Here is a 20,339-nt window from a genome sequence, read left to right as displayed (position 1 = left end):
AATAAGGTGGATGATCTTGTTGCAATATTACAGATTGCCAGGTATGATGTTGTGGCCATCACTGAACTGTGGCTGAAGGATGGTTGTAGTTAGGAGCTGAATGTCCAAGGTTACTCATTGTATTGGAGGGATAGGAAGGTAGGCGGAGGGGGAGGCGTGGCTCTACTGGTAAAGAATGGCATCAAATCAGTAAAAAGATGTGACACAGGATTGGAAGATGTTGAATTCTTGTGGGTTGAGTTAAGAAACTGCAAGGGTAAAAGGACGTTGATGGCAGTTTTATACAGGCCTCCCAACAGTGGCCGGGAGATGGACCACAGGTCACAACAGGAAATAGAAAAGGCAAGCCAAAAGGGCAATGTTATAGTAGTCATGGGAGATCTAATATGCAGGTTGAGTGGGAGAATCAGGTTGGTAATGTTCTCGAGTTTGCTGAATGCCTAAGAGGTAGCTTTTTAGAGCAGCTTGTCATTGAGTTCACTGGGGGATCAGCTATACTGGATTGGGTGTTTTGAAATTAACCAGAGGCGATTCGGGAGCTTACGGTAAAAGAAACCTTTGGAACCAGTGATCACAATATGATTGTGTTCAAATTGAAAATTAATAGGGCAAAAGTCTGATGTAACAGTATTTCAGTGGAATAAGGAAAATTACAGTGGTATGAGAGTAATTACAGTTGGTCAAAGTAAAAATGATGTGTGTTGTAAAAATTGGAAGGAGCTGCTGGCAGAGATATCAGCAGAGCAGCAATGGCGTGGGTTTCTGGGGAAAATGAGGAATGTGCAGGACAGATGTATTCCAAAAATGAATACTCAAATGGTAAAATAGTACAACCGTGGCTGACAAGGGAAGTCAAAGCTAATGTAAAAGTAAAAGGGCATACAACAAATCAAAATTTAGTAGAAAGGTAGAGGATTGGGAAGTTTTTAAAAACCTACAGAGAGCAACTAAAAAAGATTATTAGAAGGGAAAAGATGAAATATGAAAGTATGCTAACAAATAATACCAAAGTGGATAGTAAAAGTTTTTTCAAGGATGTTAAAAATAAAACAGAAATCAGAGTGGATATAGAACGGCAAGAAAATAAAGCAAGAGAAATAATAATGGGAGACAAGGAGATAGCTGATGAACTAAATGAGTATTTTGCGCCAGTCTTCACTATGGAAGTCACAAGCAGTATGCCTGATGTTGTAGTGTGTGAAGGAAGAGAAGTGGGTGCAGTTATTGTTACAAGAGAGAAAGTGTTCAAAAAGCTGGAAGACCTAAAGGTATATAAGTCACCAGGATCAGAGGAACTGCACCCTAAGGTTCTGAAAGAGGTACCGTTAGAAATTGTGGTGGCATTAGAAATGATCCTTCAAAAATCATTGGACTCTGGGTGCCAGAGGACTAGAAAATTGCAAATGTTACTCCATGGTTTAAGAAAGGAGGAAGGCAGCAGAAAGGAAATTATAAACCAGTTAGCCTGACCTCAGTGGTTGGGAAGATGTTAGAGTCAATTATTAAGGATAAGGTGATAGAATACTTGGTGACATAGAACAACATTGGACAATGTCAGCATGGTTTCCTTCAGGGAAAATCCTGTCTGATGAACCTGTTGGGAGTACTTTGAGGAGATTACAAGTAGGATAGATAAAGGGAATGCAGTGGATGTTGTATATTTGGACTTCCAGAAGGCGCCACATGAGGCTGCTTACCAAGTTAAAAGCCCATGGTATCACAGGAAAGTTACTACCATGATTAGAGCATTGGCTGGTTGGTAGGAGGCAGTGAGTGGGAATAAAAGGATCCTTTTCTGGTTGGCTGCCAGTGACTAGTGGTGTTCCACAGGGGCCGGTATTGGGACCGCTACTTTTTATGCTGTTTATAAATGATTTAGATGATGGAATAGATGGCTTTGTTGCCAAGTTTGCAGATGATACGAAGGTGGTGGAGGGGCAGGCAGTGTTGAGGAAAAAGGTAGAATGCAGAAGGACTTAGTCAGATCAGGAGAATGGGCAAGAAAGTGGCAAATGAAATACAATGTTGGAAAATGCATGGTCACGCACTTTGATAGTAGAAATAAATGTGCAGACTATTTTCTAAATGGGGAGAAAATACAGGAATCTGAGGTGCAGAAGGACTTGGGAGTTCTTGTGCAGAATTCCCTAAAGGTTAACTTGCAGGTTGAGTCAGTGGTGAGGAAGGCAAATGCTACGTTAGCATTCATTTAAAGAGGTCTAGAATACAGGAGCTAGGATATGATGCTGAGGCTTTATAAGACACTGGTACAGCCTCACCTTGAGTATTGTGAACAGTTTTGGGCTCCTCATTTAAGAAAAGATGTGCCGGCATTGCAGAGGGTCACAGGAGGTTCACAAGGATGAGTCTGGATAAAAAGGGTTATCATACGAGGAACGCTTGATGGCTCTGGGTCTGTACTCGCTAGAATTCAGAAGGACGAGGGGGGATTTCAAACTTTTTGAATGTTGAAAGGCCTAGACAGAGTAGATGTGGAAAACATGTTTCCCATGGTGAGAGAGTCTAGGTCAAGAGGGCACAGCCTCAGGATAGACCGGCACCCTTTCAAAACAGAGATGCGGAGAAATTTCTTTAACTAAAATGTGTCGAATTTGTGGAACTTGTTGCCACATGCAGCTGTGGAGGCCAGGTCGTTCAGTGTATTTAAGGCAGAGATTGACAGGTTCACGATTGGAGATGGCATCAAAGGTTACAGGGAGAAGGCTGGTGAACTGGGTTTGAGGGGAAGATTAGAGAAAAAGGATCAGCCATGATGGAATGGCGAAGCAGACTCAATGGGCCAGATGGTCTAAATCTGCTCCTATATCCTATGGTAGGTGAGCAGGCAGACTGTGATAGTGGTGATCGGTCAGTGGACGGGCTGTGACGACCGGCGAATGGAGGGACTGTGACGATGACCAGCAGTGAGTGTGTTGGGGGTGAGAGGGATGAACCACTGCTGAGGAGTTGGCAGCAGCCGGCAGTGGTCAGGAATGGTCAGTGGTGCCCAGGCTTGAATGGAGATGGAGCATGCATTGAAAGAGGGGTGACTGGAAATGTTCATGTGGTTCCACGATGGATTACTACTCAGATCTGAATATTAATAAGTTTAGGTTTCCCTTGTCTTGAACTTACAAAGGGTGTGTTTCTGATTTTCTTTCAGCCCTTTATAAACTGTGGTTCCCACTTTGGCCTCGTCAGCCACCTCAGAACCTGAAGAGCCTGCATGGAAGTGAGTTCTGCCCATCCCAGTGGACACCATGAATGAAGGCAGAGCCAAAGGTTCCAGGCTGAAGACAGAAATACGGCCCTTTCAATGTTTCACACAAGTGCTTCATATTGATTTATTTTTTATTCAGAGATACCACACTGCACAGGCCCTTCCAGCCCAATTACACCATGTGATTAATTAACCTAATAACCTGTGTGTATTTGGAATGTGGGAGGAAACTGCAGCATGAGGAGGAAACCCACATGGCCACAGGGAAAATGTATAAACTCCTTACAGAAAGCAGTAGGAATTGAACATTTGGGTCGCTGGCACTGTAACAGCGTTATGATAACCACTGCATTGTTGTGCCACCCCCAGGTGCTCCCAGGCATTGGGAGAGGAGCTGGGTTTCACATTCTGAATTCTCCTGCTGCAGACATCAAAATGAAGCTGATTCAATGCCCCTCTACTGGATTCCATTTGCCTGTTAAGGATCACAAATGACATTCATTATATCAAGCCCTGCTGGAGAATCACAGCTTGAAAAACAAATGCATATCAATAATATTAGTATTAATTCAAGCTAGGGTTATGGACTCTCCCTGATTCTTTCCAGTTCTGTGTTGAGCTGGGTCCATGCAGCAACACCAGTCTCTGGAACCTCACTGAGTTCAGCTCTCCTCCGAAGCTGCTTTCTGAAAGTAGCCAAGCTTATTTTCCAGCTCATAACCCAATTTCCACATGCTGACAAAAGCTTGTGAAGGGAGAGATGGATTGTGAAACTGACCACAAATGCAGAGACAACTCAGTGCATTATTAATCTGGGACCTACTTGGTTTTAATAAAATATGAAGGAAATATGTCGAATCCCAGTCTTCAGCAAGAAAATTTCAGCCAGTACTGAGGAAAAGCTGCACAGTGCACTGTCAGAAATGCAGTCTTTTGAACAATACGTAAAAGGAAGACCCCTCCTGCCTTGTCAAATGATGATAAAAGGTCCTAAGGACTGAGTTGCAGAACAAAGTTCAAAGTTCGAACTGAATAAAGTATCAAAGCATTCACAATAATACTGACCAGTGTTTATCCCACAGTTTGACCAGAGAGCAGTTAAAGTTATTCTGTTAGCAATTCCAAGGCTTGGACTAATGAGTTGGACACCACATATAACAGCTGGGAAATTTAACCACTTCATTAAATAAATCTGTAATTAAAAAAAGGCAGCAATATAAAACCACCAGATTGCTAAAAAAAAACTTTGCTGGTTTATTCCTGTACTTGAGAGGAGGAAATTAAAGATCCTCACTTGGACAATAACTCATAAACTGCCATCTGAAATGGCCTGGAAGCCACTGGGGTCGATCAGCCCATTTCAATGATGGAGAGCAAGAATAAAACCTGGGTATTGAGTTCAACAGACACATGCAGGCAGCCTGGTCAAAGCTGTCATGTACTCTTCACACTATCTGTGAGAAGGGTAGCCGTCCCCAAGTTCGTCAAGGAACAGCCAATTAGGTCAAACTCACACAACCAGGCAATATCTCAGACTTCATCACCCTCGGTATAACACTGGAAACGTAGACCAGACCCGGCAGCATGGAGTTCTGAACCATGACTCTGTTCCCTAGAACATCTTGGTACATTCGGTCAAAGAAGAGCAAGCAAACCTCCTCCTGACTACTGGCAAAGTTTTTCAATCTGTTGAACATGGTTTTGAAGAATATACACTGGCTAACAGATTCAGTGCCCCACTCCCAACATTAACTGTGACGCCATTGCCTTCTGAACAGACACTGTCCTGAAGGGCAGAAGCGCCACAACAGTCTATTGTCCACTATCTCCTCAATGGCTGTGATGGTAGGAGTCATCCTGACCCCAGCCACTTCTGCAATGAGATGTCATGGTACAGATCAGATGGGGCAATTGGCTTTTCAAGATTCAAATTTATTGACCATGTTTACATTGAAACATTGTGAAATGCGTCATTTGCATTAACAACCAACACACTCGAGGAGTGGCCCACAAGCATCGCCACACACTTTCCGGCACCAACGTAGCACGTCTGCGCTGCTCAGCAAAACGCAGAACACAGCAGGCAGTGAAGCAACAACAGCAAACCTGTTCCTCCCAGCCATGCACATACACTGTCTCCCAACCCCAAACAGGCAGTATCTGGCCTCAATGATCTTTGAATTCGCAAGTGGCCAGGTCCACACTGAGGTCACTCTTCATTACCTTACTTGGCACAACCATGCTAAAAAACTTGGGTTCCAAATGAGGCTAGTAATGTGGGCAGTAGCAGGTCTACCAAAACCTCAATGTACAGCACCTCTCTTGCTCCACTGAGAAGACAACCAAAATTTTTTTTAAAGTGTGGATGCTACAATCTAAAATAAAAGAGAAAGTACTGGGAACATCTAGCGGATTGAGGAGTGGCTATAAAAAGGAAACAGAGTAACATTTCCAGTTGGTTTTAAGTCGCAGAGAAAGTGAGGGAGGGATGGATAAGAAAAAGAAAATATCACAGGTAGGGTGGGGCCAAGTGATTCCACTCTTCAGGGAGCTGTCGGGTTGATGGATTAATGAGGGTAGTTGGAGAGAAAAGGGCAAGCAAAGAAAGGGAAGGGCAAACACTGTGGAGTCCCGGTGAGAAGAGTTACTGCATTCTGAAACAGGAGGAGGATGCTGGAAATGGAATCAAATTCATGTTCAATTTTACTGCCATTTCAACTGTATACGTGCATACTATTAAAAGAAACAACGTTCCTCTGGGCTAGGGTGCACAACACAGTACGTAGCACTTACACATAAGGTAATAGTACCACAAATAAATTAATAAATAATAAAGTGCATTTATCTCACAAATTAACAAGTAATCAGTATAATGCTACTGATGCTTCATATATGGAATTCAGTAGTCTCATGGCCTGGGGGAAAAAGCTGCTTCCCACCCTATCTAACCTTGTCCTAATGCTACAGTACCTTCTGCCTGATGGTAAGGCGGGGGGGGGGGGGGGGCGGCGGCTCAAAGAGATTGCTGGATGAACAGGAGGATCATTGACAATACGTACACAGCACTCCCGGTAAGCATCTCAGACAGGTGGAAAGAACTGATGACCCTCTCCGCAGACCTCACTATCCTTTGTAGGGTCTTGCAGCCAGATGCCTTGTAATTCCCTTGCATGGAGCTTGTGTGTTGTCCCTGCATGGATTTCGTCCTTCCAAATTTCAAAGACGTGCAGATCTATAGGTGAATTGACTGCCGCACATTGTCCCTAGTGCGGGAGTGGTTGTGGGAATCTGGGAGGAGTTGGTGGGAATGTGAGGAGAATAAAATGGGATTAGTGGAAGTGTAAATAAGGTGCTTGATAGTCAGTATGGACTGAAGAACTCATTTCCTTGCTCTGTGGCTGCATATCCTCATTAAAAGCAGCAAGCAACTTTCTCTTTAATGTTTATAACATAAAAGTCATTCATCAGCCCAATGCGATGCAAACATGGTCAAACCCAACAATCCTACTATCGGACTACCACTCACTCTACTTACACAAACACAAGTATCTGTAGCTCCACTGACTTGATCATTTTCCTGGAAATATTCTGGCCATGGCTGTGGAACAAGCATCCTTTGGGTGGATGAAAAGGAACACTGGCATCCATTGAATTTTCCATTCCACCATCACATCCCAGAAAACAGAGTGCACCTGTCTTGTCATTGAACTGGGATGGTCTGTGCACAAACACCCACAAGGGTTGATCGCTACTGAAGCTTCTTTTGATTAAGGCTGGGGATGCTAGACACATTGCCATTAGAACTTGTTTACAAACGTATCTTGCAGGGGCCTAGCAAAAGGCATTTCAAGTTCCCGTCCCTGTTCACAAAATGCTGCTGCCTTCATTCTTTTGCAATGACTTTTCCCATCATTGTGGGAATTGTAACAAACAAGATTGGTGGCATCTGCATTTTATTATCTCATTAATTATGAGCGGTTGCACATACCTCCCCAAAGACTGTTCAACATCTTTCATTTATCCAGACTGTCGCTTCCAATATATAATAGCAAAACGATTCGACACGTTTAAGCATCAGCTTTCAAATCAATAGCACTGGTCTCAACAGCCACAGTGGAACAGGTAATATCTTCGTTTCATTTGACTCCAGAATGCAATCAATTGGCAAACTAGAGAATTGCATATATCTGCGTTATTGCAGGTATGTTGAATGACTTTACTGGTTGGGATGATGTACTGATTACACTTTTGTAGTCACACAGCATAGAAACAGGCCCTTGAGCCCACCAGGCCCACACATACGATCACTGTACTAGTCTATACTTGTCCCAGTTACCTGCATTTGGTCTGTAGCCTTCTCCGCCCTCGACAGTCAAGGCTTGTCTAGACAATTCCTAAATGTTGTGGGAGTACCTGTCTCCAGATTCCACACACACTCTGCGGAAAATTTTGTCTCAGATTCCCTCTAAATGTCCTACCTCTCACCTTATACCTATTCTTTTTTAGTTTTAACCATTCCTACCATGAGAAAAGGTTCTTATGATCTGCTCTTTCCATATCCCCAATGATTTTGTATACTTCCCCCAGGTCACTCTTCACCATCCTCTGCTCCAAGAAAAAGAAAGCTAGTCTGACCATTCTCTCCAAATTACTGAATCCTTCCATTCCAGGAGAATCACTTCTGCATCTTCTCCAGCACCATCACATCTTTCCTACATCCATCCTGCCAAATTATATACATTACTCAAGTATGGCCTAACTCATGTTTTATATACTTGTAACATCCTTGCTCTTACATTAATTCATCTGTAAAGTGAGTATGAAAAAAGGACTTGCAGTTTCACAGTACCTTTCCACAACTTCAGAATGTTGCAAAAATACTTTACAAGGATCCTCCTGGTTTGATGTGGGAAATGGCACTGTGTACACGTGGAAACTCAATGAGATAACAGTGATCAGTCTCAGTGACATAGGGTTAAGAGATAAATATTGGCCAGGAGATAATTCCCAACCCCTAATTTCCCTTCCTCTAATTTCACATGAATTTAACTATAATTATTTCCATACTTGACCAGTGCAAAGTAACAATCTCAACCTTATTATTGTTTAGTAACGAAACACCAAATATTGCTCAAGAGCAGATGGCAAGTGTGATTGATATGAAGCAAATCACTCTGACATAGGTAAAATGCAAGTACATCATACTGAAAATTCATCTAACTCAAACCCAACAACTGTTGTCAGGTGCTATTAAATCTCATCTCCCACTGAGAATTGTCATTACATAACCCATTTTCCAACTTGAACCTCTTGTTGTAACCATTATTGTGGTTTTAATTGTCTCTCCCCTGCCTTCCCTTCCATGGGTTTGACTAGACCCAACGGTATTCCAAATCTCCAATTCATTGACAATTCAGCAGACGTATCCTGCTGTGATACCGACCTAGAAACACTAGAAACACTGTGAGTCAGTGTTCAATAGTCAAGTTCAACCAATCTTCCAAAATGTCCTTCTTCAATGCCTGCCTTACAGAGCAAACTTCCCCATTAAGTTGCGTGGGAAGGCACATACCAAGCAACACAATAAATGCTGGAGGAACTCAGCAGACCAGGCAGCATCTATGGAAAAGAGTACAGTCGATGTTTCGGGCAGGACTGGAGGAAAAGAAATGAGGAGTCAAAGTAAGAAGGTGGGAGGAGGGGAGGAAGAAACACAAGGTGAGAGGTGAAACTGGGGGGTGGGGAAGTTGATAGGTGAAAGAGATACAGGGCTGAAGAAGAAGAAATCTCATAGGAGAGGACAGAACTTAATGGAAGGAATGTTTCGCTGTCCCCTATTACTATCCTCCAGCATCATTTGGTCAGGTGCTAAATTTTGAGCATTATATCACTTAGACTAAATGTGTCCATTCAGTCACTTGTACAGACACTTACTTCACAGTATGCAATTTAAAACAGACACTACAGTTGCAATGCTGTGACAGGTTGGTCAGAGGAATGATGAGAGTTGTGTTAATCATTTCCTGACCTCTGATTACAGGTTCCAAGCCCATAATTATTAGGATGGTGCAATGATATTGCAGCTTCTACATTCCTCTCTTAAGTGGAGCAGTGATTAACCTGAAAAGAAACTTGCAAGCATCATAAATATCTGATCAAATTTCCACTAAGAAGATCACTTTGCATTCACCTATGCTTCCTCGGCAAGCATCTTTGCTCCCAGCCTCCAGTTCAATGATTTTATTGGCCTGAAGAAACATTCTCATTTTCCACAGAGCTACTCAGTGATGCCGTGAGTAGAGGGGCTGACTCACAGAGACCAAGTTCAGTCCTGACCTTGGGTGTTGTTTGTTTGGAGTTTGCACATTTTCTCTGTGATCCCATCGGTGTAGGGTGAATGTTGGCTGGTGCTTGGTGGCACACTACTCAATAGCTCTGTCCATTTAAATCACTGTTTTCACAATTGTTGGATTAGGAGGTAGAATTGTTATTTTCCTGAAGTTTAACCTTCCTATGCGTGCTTGTACAGTGCTTATAAGAAGTATTCACCCCTTTGGAAGTCTGCATGTCTTACTGTTTTACAACACCGAATCACAGCAGATTTAATTTGGCTTTTTTGACACTGATCAACAGAAAAAGGCTCTTTTGTGTCAAAGTGAAAACATTTCTACAAAGTGATCTAAATTAATTACAAATATAAAACACAAAACAATTAACTGCATAAGTATTCACCCTCCTCAAGTCAGTATTTAGGAGATGTACCTTTGGCAGCAATTAGCCTTGAGTCTGTGTGGATAGGTTTCTATCAGCTTTGCACATCTGGACACTGCAATTTTTCCCCATTCTTTACAAAACTGCCCAGGCTCTGTCAGATTACATGGGGATTCTGAGTAATAGTCCTTTTCTAGTCCTGCCACAAATTCTCAATTGGATTGCGTTCTGGGCTCTGACTTGGCCACTCTGTAGTTTTTAAGCCATTCCTGTGTAGCTTTGGCTTTATGCTTGGGGTCATTGTCTTGCTGGGAAAGAAATCTTCTCCCAAATTGCAGTTTGCTTGCAGATTGCATCAGGTTTTCCTCCACTATTTCCTTGTATTTTGCTGCATTCATTTTACCTTCTACCTTCACAAGCCTTCCAGGGCCTGCTGCAGTGAAGCATCCCCACAGCATGGTGCAGCCACCACCATGCTTCATGGTAGGGATGTAGTGTGTTTTTGTTGATGTGTAGTGTTTCACTTATGCCAAACATAGCGTTTAGTCTGATGACCAGAACGCTCAACTTTGGTTTCATCAGACCATAGAACCTTTTTCCAGCTGACTTCAGAGTCTCTCATATGCCTCCAAAAACAGATCTCCATTTAACTAATTATGTGACTTCTGAAACTAATTAGCTACACCAGTGATGATTTGGGGTGTCATATTAAAAGGGGGTGAATACTTATGCAATCAATTACTTTGTGTTTTATATTTGTAATTAACTTAAATCATTTTGCAGAGATCTGTTTTCACTTTGACACAAAAGACTCTTTTTCTGTTGATCAGTGTCAAAAACGCCAAATTAAATCCACTGAATCAATGTTGTAAAACAATTAAACATGAAAACTTCCAAGGGGGTTGAATACTTTTTATAGGCACTGTATTTTATACAATCAGCTAGATACATGAATTTTCCAGTAATTACAGTACGGTTGCTTCTCTATCTCTCTAGAAACTTCCTCGTTTTCAGTAGCAAGTGTCATGCTGCTTGAATGTGGCTACTTTACAGGTTAATTGTTATCACTGGGAGTTTTGTTATCTCCAGTCTGAACACGAGGTGACCATAACTCCTTGTTCCTTTCTTCTTTTCCTTTGTTCTCTTAGCTTCCTCTTTTTTGTTTTTGTGCTTGTAACATTTAATAAGATGGTTGTAAGCAACGTTTTATGCTTCATTCTTGGTTTCTGAAGATCCTTTGGATGACAGAAGCATCAGGATCCAGTACAACAATCAACAGTCTGTGCACTCTGCGGTTCCTTCATGTCTATAGAAGCTCATCACAGGATGTTCAGGTGCACTCGACCTGGTTCTCAAAGTGTGCATGCTTCTTCACATCCTGCCTCTTTTATAAACCACTGGACAAACCCAAAGTGTCGATCGCCACATGGTCAATCAGTAAACAGGGTGACATAATGACCATCATTCACACCCAATGGCTTCAGACAGTAAGTGGCTTTCCAGAGTGCAGTAAGAAGCGTTTTCGCTCAGCAACGCAATATTAGAAGACAGGTGTCAAGGAACCTAACATCTGCCACAAGTGAGGGTGCTGGATTTTTGTCCAAAGTCCGGATAGAGAATTCCACAGATTCACCAACCCCTGAAAGAAATTTTAAGTGACAAGTCCCTTATTTTGTAGCCACATCCCTTGCGCATATATCACCCAATAGTGAAAACATCCGAGCATCTATCCCATCAAACCCGCTTAGGATCTTGTATGCTTGAACGATACCTCTCATGTGGTGGACCTCAGGGAGCAACATCCCCTGGAATGTCGCCACCTCCTGGAAATAGAAGATCAAGCCAAGAAGCTTGAGGCTCGACACCCGATATTAATTAGTGAATTATATCAAGAAATAATAATTCACCAGCTCATGGTTTGCATAAACATTCTTAGGTTGTTTCACAATGCTCCTTGGCATTCAGGGCTAAGCAGGCAAAACGATCCAGCCCTTGTCAGTGCTATATGTCATTTACTAAATAGGGATCCTGATGTAAGAACATGAGATTACGGAGCATGGTTATTTAAAAATCTAATATATACAGCTTTGTTTATTTCTTTAAATAAAATAAAATGCCTACAGGGTTTTTATGTAATTATCCGCAAGACTGAGTGATCTAAACAAGCCACAAATTTGGAATTTTATTTTTCTCGTTATTCAATTTTTAAAATCACAACCATCACTGATAGGCTTATCCTAATTTAAACATTGGTCTTTTTAGTTCAAAATAGTAAGCTGATGTTTGGAAGCTATGCAGAGATTGCAAACATTTCCCAGTAAAATATCTTCAGGAAAATCCCGAGAAATGTACACTACTCTGAGTGAATTTTAAATAAAACTGAAACACAGATAATATCAAGTGTGAAGTCAAGTGGCTGAGATGGGAGATTTGGACAGTGGCAAAGAGAAAGCCACTGTTGGAAAAAAAAAACACATGAAATCACAGCTAGAGTTTGCCAGAAGGCACGTGGGAGACTCTGAAGTCAGCTGGAAGAAGGTTCTATAGTCTGATGAAACCAAAATTGAGCTTTTTGGCATTCAGACTGAATGCTATAGATGGTGTAAGCCAAACACTGCACATCAACAAAAACACACCATCCCTACCTTGAAGCATGGTGGTGACTGCATCGTGCTGTGGGGATGTTTCACTGCAGCAGGCCCTGGAAGGCTTGTGAAGGTAGAGGGTAAAATCAATGCAGCAAAATGCAGGGAAATCCTGGAGGAAAATCTGATGCAGTCTGCAAGAGAACTGCAACTTGGAAAAAGGTTTATTTTCCAGCAAGACAATGACCCCAACCATAAAGCCAAAGCTACACAGGAATAGCTTAAAAACAATGTTAATGTCCTGGAACGGCCAAGTCAAGAGTCCAGAACTGAATCCAATTGAGAATTTGTGGCTGGACTTGAAAAGGACTGTTCACTCACAATCCCCATGCAATCTGATAGAGCCCGAGTAGTTTTGTAAAGAAGAATGGGGAAAAATTACAGTGTCCAGATGTGCAAAGCTGATAGAGACCTCTCCACACAGACTCAAGGCTGTAATTGTGCCAAAGGTACATCTACTAAATATTGAGTTGAAGGGAGTGAATATTTATGTAATCAATAATTTTGTATTTTATGTTTGCTATTAATTTTAATCACTTTGTAGAGATCTGTTTTCAGTTTGACACAGAATAGTCTTTTTCCATTGTGGTTAAACAATAAAACATGCAGACTTGCAGGGTGGTGAATATTTTATATAGGCACTGTAGTCGGAAGGTTCCAGTTAAGAGTACACCTGATAAAGGGGAAGTACTGTCACTGGGTTTTGCTAAATGGAAAGGATATTTGGAAAAGGCCCTCAAAATGGGTAATAAGATTCTTGAGACAATCACTGTTAAACGAAGTCTTTCTATTGGAATTCTTTTTTTGCTTTGGTTTTACACAATACAATAGCCATGAAGAAATTCTAATAAACAAATGTTTTGGTACTGATGTTCACATTGTTCTTTGTTTAATCCATATTCCCTCAAACAAACTTTGGTAAACAGGTCTCCAAATGCAGGTTGAAAATGCACGTTCTGCACACTGCAGCTCCATGAATGAAGTAAAGTGACCACAGTTCCAAAGAGGTCAACCAGTTCTACATATGTCCCGAAGAGGACCAGAGGATAGCTCGCTGGAATACCAGCGCGATGAAGGAGCCTTGTTTAGCCAGTCTATGGCTAAGTTTATTATTAGCTACATAACACACGAGTTGCATTGTCAGATGCGTTTCAAAGATTGAGTCTTCAAAAGGTGGTGCTTCAAGAAAATCCTGCTACCCAGGTCATGCTCCCTTCTTATTGCTGTCATCAAGAAAAAGGTACAAGAGCCTGAGGACTCTCACTACTCGGATCAGGAATAGTTATTAACCCTCAACCAACAGGCCCTTGAACTAAAAGGAATAACTTCATTCGCCCCATTGTTAAAATGTTCCCACAACCAATGGACTCACTTTCACGGACAATTCATCTCAAGTTCTCGATATTTATTGCTTAGTTATTATTCTTTCTTTCTTTTTGAATTTGCACAGTTTATTGTTTTTGACACACTGCTTGAATACCCAAGTTGGTGTGGTCTTTTATTGATTCTATTATGGTTATTATTCTATTACTGATTTTTTGAGTACGTCCACAAGAAAATGAATCTCAGGGTTGTAAATAATAACATATATGCACTCTGATAAGAAATTTACTTTGAACTTTGAAGGTGACCTCCACCATTGAGGACCCTCACCATCCAGGACACACCCACTACTCAGTACTACCATCAGGAGCCTGAGGGAACACACTCAACTTTTTAGGAACAGCTTCTTTCCCTTCACCGTCAGTTTTCTGAATGGACCGTGAACACTATAGCACTTTTGGCTTCATTTTGCACTACTTAGTTTTTTTAAAGTTTCTCATTATATCTTAGCAATTTTCATGCACTGCTGCCGCAAAACAACAAATGTCAGTGATAATGAACTTCTTTCAGATTCTGATTAAATCTGCCTGGAGTTACTAGATTTACTTATTTTGGATGTCCATATGCCCTCTGCTGTTCAATTGAAGTAATTACAGCTGCATAAGCCGCACAAACTGTCCCTCTGCATCACTTGCAACCTTTATACAAAGATCTACCAAGCAAATACCGTTATTTCCTTAAGTCTAATGTTCTCTTAACTACTACCTCATCAGTTAACGTCTTGTTGCATTATATACAATTCAAGATGGTCTGTCACTCTTTGGCTGCTTTTTTCAATACACCTCATTAATTTATCTTCCCCATTATTATTACTTCGAATGTGGTTTGCCCTGCCTTCATTCAGAATAAAACCCCTGTCTGTGATTGCTGTGTTCATGCACATTGCCTTTCCTGATTTAACCCTGCCTGCATTACCTCCTCTGTTTGGGGGCTGTTTGTTTATTTAGAGATACAGTGTGGATTTGGTCCTACCTAGGAATCCCGATTTAACCCGAGCCATATCACAGGACAATTTACAATGACCAATCAACCTACTAACCTGTACATCTTTGGACTGTGGGAGGAAACTGGATCAGTCAGAGAAAAGCCATGCATTCCACATGCAAACTCCTGGCAGAGCACGCTGGGATTTAACTCTGATACCCCGAGCTGTCAAGCAGTGGGCTATCTACTACCTTAACGTGGTGTCCCTAATCACTACCCTAGCGTGGTTTCCCTAATCACTACCCTAGCGTGGTCTCCCTAATCACTTCACTAGTGTGGTCTCCCTCATCACTTCACTAGTGTGGTCTCCCTAATCACTACCCTAGCGTGGTCTCCCTAATCACTACCCTAGCGTGGTCTCCCTAATCACTACCCTAGCGTGGTCTCCCTAATCACTTCACTAGTGTGCTCTCCCTAATCACTACCCTAGCGTGCTCTCCCTAATCACTACCCTAGCGTGGTCTCCCTAATCACTACCCTAGCGTGGTCTCCCTAATCACTACCCTAGCGTGGTCTCCCTAATCACTACCCTAGCGTGGTCTCCCTAATCACTACCCTAGCGTGGTCTCCCTAATCACTACCCTAGCGTGGTCTCCCTCATCACTTCACTAGTATGGTCTCCCTCATCACTTCACTAGTGTGGTCTCCCTAATCACTACCCTAGCGTGGTCTCCCTAATCACTACCCTAGCGTGGTCTCCCTAATCACTACCCTAGCGTGGTCTCCCTAATCACTACCCTAGCGTGGTCTCCCTAATCACTACCCTAGCGTGGTCTCCCTAATCACTACCCTAGCGTGGTCTCCCTAATCACTTCACTAGTGTGGTCTCCCTCATCACTTCACTAGTGTGGTCTCCCTAATCACTACCCTAGCGTGGTCTCCCTCATCACTTCACTAGTGTGCTCTCCCTAATCACTACCCTAGCGTGGTCTCCCTAATCACTTCACTAGTGTGCTCTCCCTAATCACTACCCTAGTGTGCTCTCCCTAATCACTACCCTAGTGTGGTCTCCCTCATCACTTCCCTAGCGTGGTCTCCCTAATCACTTCACTAGCGTGGTCTCCCTAATCACTTCACTAGTGTGCTCTCCCTAATCACTACCCTAGTGTGGTCTCCCTCATCACTTCACTAGCGTGGTCTCCTTAATCACTTCACTAGTGTGCTCTCCCTAATCACTACCCTAGTGTGCTCTCCCTAATCACTACCCTAGTGTGCTCTCCCTAATCACTACCCTAGTGTGCTCTCCCTAATCACTACCCTTGTGTGGTCTCCCTAATCACCATCCTAGTGTGATGCCCCTAATAACTACCTAGTGATCACTACTCTAGTGTGATCTCCCTAATCACTATCCTGGTGTGGAGTCCCTAATCCCTACCCTAGTTCTGGTCTCTCTAATTACTATCCTAATGTTGTCTCACAATCACTACCCTAGTGTGGTGCCCCTAATCATTATCCTAGTGTGGTCTCCCTAATCACTACCCCTGCTTGGCTGATTCAACTTGATTTTCTGAATTTTGAGAACCTTTCCCTCCTGCTGAGGAGATTCGCTGGGATTGGACAGATTGAACAGGCCACATTGGATTAATTTGTCTATCTTTTTAGAGATAGGGCAGAATAGGCCTTCCTGCCCCAATGACCCCCGCTGCCCTCCAATCCACTTACTTAACACAAGCATAATCACAGGACAATTTACAGTGACTAATTAATCTACTAATGGGTACGTTTTTGGATTGTGGGAGGAAACTAGAGCATCCTTAGAGGCGGCACCCGATATGAACTCCGAGCTGACGTCCCAAGCAGTAATAGCATTGCGCTAACTGCTACACTACCATGGCACCTGGAGCAAAAGAAGCTGAGTGACCTGAGGCTTTTGTACGAGAGGCTCAGATAGGACAGTTCGTCAGAACCTTTTCCCATAGCAGGGGTGTCAAACACAAGAGAGCACAGGTTTAAGGCAAGATTTTTAAAGGATGTGAGTAGCAACTTTTTTTGTTTACACAGACAAATTGCTGCCTGTGAAGATGATAGAATCAGATTGCAGTTATATTTAAGAGGCATTTAGACAGCACCTGAATAGATAAGGCACAGCATATGAATATGGATCAAATACAAATGGCAGTCCCGCAGGACGGCAAGACAGTCACAATCAATGTGGTAAGCACAGCAAAGGACATGTTTCTGAGCACTATAACTCTTGACTGCCTTTTTCCCAATTGTTAACAAGACTGGCACACCTTTCCTTCCAACCTTTCTCATTAAAATGATCCTGGAAATAATAAGTTTGCAAGTGCACATACGTCCATAATTTATTTACTTAGAACACAGAACAGCAAGGGAGTAGACCACGACATCTGTGCTGAACACAGAACAGCTCAGGAAGAAGAACAGCCCACGGTGTCTGTGATGAACACAAGCCAATTTAATCTATCTGTATTTCTCAGGCACGTGAACAAGTTGATGGGGAACTCTCTTGCTGCCCCTTAAACAATGCCTGTGTGCTGTTGTCAGCACACTCCAGAAACCTACCACTCTTTGTAAAATAAAAAATTGCCTTGTAAATCTTCTTTAAACTTTCTCCCTTCAGTTCAAAGCTTTGCTTTGTAGTGTTTGATATATCCTCCCAGGGAAAAAGACCATCTTCCCTATTTATCCCTCTCAAAATCTTAGACATTTCCATCAGGTCTCCCCTGACACTCCAGAGAAAAGAATCTAAATCTGTCTAATCTATCATCCCATCCAATGCAGACAGCATCCTGGTGAACCTCTTCTGAACCTTCTCCCACGCTCCACTTATGCAGCAACCACAACCGCATATGACACTCCAGATGCTGCTGAACTGAAGTTTTGTACGGTTGCTGCACGACTTACAACTTTATACTCGGTGCCCTGACCAATGAATGCCGTGTGCATTCATTACTATCCCATCAGCTTGCACTGTCAGTTTCAGGGAGAAACGTACTTGCAGCTCAAGACCCTTGCCAATGGAACATGTGCAACATTCTGTTCCTGTGCTTTCTGCTCATCCCTGACTCTGAATGGAGACTTACACCAGCAGGCACATTTCTTCCTGTCGGAGTCTGCACTACATTACTGCCCTAAACTTACTCTTCAGCTCAAAGGTGACAGGATCAAGCCCCACTGCTGAGAGGTGAGCACATCACCTCAAGTGCTGCATTGTCAGGTGTGTTGACTTTGGAATACAATGATACCCATAATGCAATGATATTCATAATCCTAAAGATTCCATGCATTCCCATGAGCTAATTTTCCTCAATGTCCTCTTACACAACATCACTGTATCTAAGAATCTGACTTATGAATATCCCATAGTGAAGGAAATCTCTGCTGGGTCTTCAAGTGACTCCAGCCTCACCCCAGTGAGGCATTGTTAACTACTTGGTTGTGTGAATAAATGGCTGATGAAATGTCAGTGGGTCCCTGAATCCTGGAATATTCCAGCAGTGTTGTGAGGCCTCTGTCCCTGGACAGAAGGCAAAATTCTGAGAGCCATGCTTTGTCTTGATAGGAAAAGTGCATTGTTAAAACACATATTTACCCGCTAAATTAATAGGTGAGTGTGAGGGGGAATTGGGTGAGGGAGTGAGAGTGGGATAAGGGGAGAGAGGAAACTGATGCGGTGGGAGGGACCAGAAGGTAGGAGAGTGGGGGCGATAAAGGGATAGAAGGATTCAGGATGTGGGAAAGTGTGGGGAGAGGAAAGGAAGTAGGGGAGAAGGGGGTGAGGGCTTGGGAATATAGAAGGATTTTGAAGAGTACACAGAGAATGAGGTTCAGAAAAGGAAGCAAAAAAGGGGAGACGAGTAGTAAGTACAATCCTGTTTTGTTTTTCTCCCCAGCCTAACTACAGGGGAGAGAAATAAAAACAGAAATGACAGAGGGCATCTGATCACAATATATGGAATAGTGATTTAAAAAAAAATTCACTTCCAGAGCATGGAGGTGAAGTCTCAGTCCTGTTGGAATTAAAGGTTCTGAGTTAGGGACACAAGGTGTACACCATTGACTGCCGGCTGCCCTCCACGTACCAGTCTCAAGGTGTCAAGCCTACTACATGAGCTAAAGGACACTTTCTGCTGACCCAGCAACTTGGTGTGAAGCCCGTCAGAATTAAGCAAGAAAACAAATGCCTCACCGTCCTGAAAGACGCGCTCCACATTCAGGCCGTAGGTGGCACACGTCTCGTAATATGTACATCGCTTCAGGTCATTGGAGAGTTTACGAGCTCTGGAATCATCAATCACCCGTGGATTGGCTGTACTGATGGCATCTGCAGAGGGACAAAATGTTGACAGAATGTTAACATATACTGCACTTTGTGAATGAAATCCCAATCAAATCACAGGGACCTAGATCAGATAGAATATAGACACTTGGACCTTAATTCCTACAAATGCATGAAGATGGATTTCGGCAAGACAGAGAAGGGCAAGGACATATGCAGTCAATAATGGTGGACTGTTGATGAGGACTCTATCAGAAAGGACTGCTGGTCCTTCTTCTGGGGTTACATCTATGTGCCCTTGGAGAAGGAGCACATAGTCTCATTGGGCAGAGTGAAGGAGTTCACAGAATGGTGGGCCCTGGAGGGGCTTGAGTGTTTTGTGGATAATAGTAAGCATATACTAATTTGAAATAATGAATAGCTTTGTGATCCCCTGATTATTCTATGTACTTTTGTTAGTGAATAAACTTTTGTTTTCAAAAATTATTATGCTGATAAACAGAGAAGGTTTGGGGTTCAAGCCCATGCTTGCTTTAAAGAGACAAAACAGATGGGGTGACGAAAGCACACAGCATTGACTATAAAAAATGGGACACCCTTTTACAGCTCTACAAAATACTGTCAAGTGAGCACTGCATTGCATGCAGTTGTGGCCACCACTCTATTTGAAAGGTGTTGTTGCCCTGGACAGAATGCAGAGGAGATTCACTGGGATTGTAGAAATTTAATTATCAGAGGAGATCAGAGAGGCTGGGCTTGTTTTCCTTAGAGAGAAGGAGGCTGTGAAGTGATCTGATATAAATCTACAAAGGAGCAATGCTAGGCTAGATAGTCAGGAACTTTTTCCTCTTCGTAGAGGAACTACTTAAACTAATACCATCTGCCTGTAAATGCTCTATATCCTTGCATCCCGAGTGCTCATCAGCGCCTCAAATATTGCTTAAATGTTAAATTTTGATAGTTCTTCCAAAAGAGTCAGCACAACAGCAAAGGGTCTGACAGTCTCCTGTGCTGAGATTCTGTAACTTGATGAATTCCAGTCCTTAAGTAGCAAAACCAGAGGTTAGTCTTCATGTTCATGAGCATTATTAGCCAGCAGAGGGCAGTGCTGTCCATAAAAATACAAGTACACAGCCTCGTGCAACTCTAGCTA

The 20,339-nt window shown here is 42.6% G+C and overlaps 1 protein-coding gene across 6 annotated transcripts in view; it reads right to left on the bottom strand.

The window, feature by feature from the left end:
* The window catches only part of agap1 (ArfGAP with GTPase domain, ankyrin repeat and PH domain 1), a 649,558-nt gene that overhangs the window by 295,292 nt on the left and 333,927 nt on the right, over positions 1-20,339 (bottom strand). For all 6 annotated transcript variants that reach the window (XR_009511654.1, XR_009511655.1, XR_009511656.1 and 3 more), the window contains exon 6: positions 19,097-19,231. Coding sequence is in view for 3 of the 6 variants with exons in the window: in XM_059967178.1 (XP_059823161.1) it covers positions 19,097-19,231 (135 nt within the window). In the remaining 3 variants the exon portion in view is untranslated. The remainder of the gene's footprint in view (positions 1-19,096; positions 19,232-20,339) is intronic.

This window comes from Hypanus sabinus, chromosome 4 (genome assembly GCF_030144855.1).
Source record: "Hypanus sabinus isolate sHypSab1 chromosome 4, sHypSab1.hap1, whole genome shotgun sequence".
Lineage (NCBI taxonomy): Eukaryota > Metazoa > Chordata > Chondrichthyes > Myliobatiformes > Dasyatidae > Hypanus > Hypanus sabinus.
Note: the sequence above shows the minus strand (reverse complement) of the source record. Positions and strands in the feature narration are given on the sequence as shown.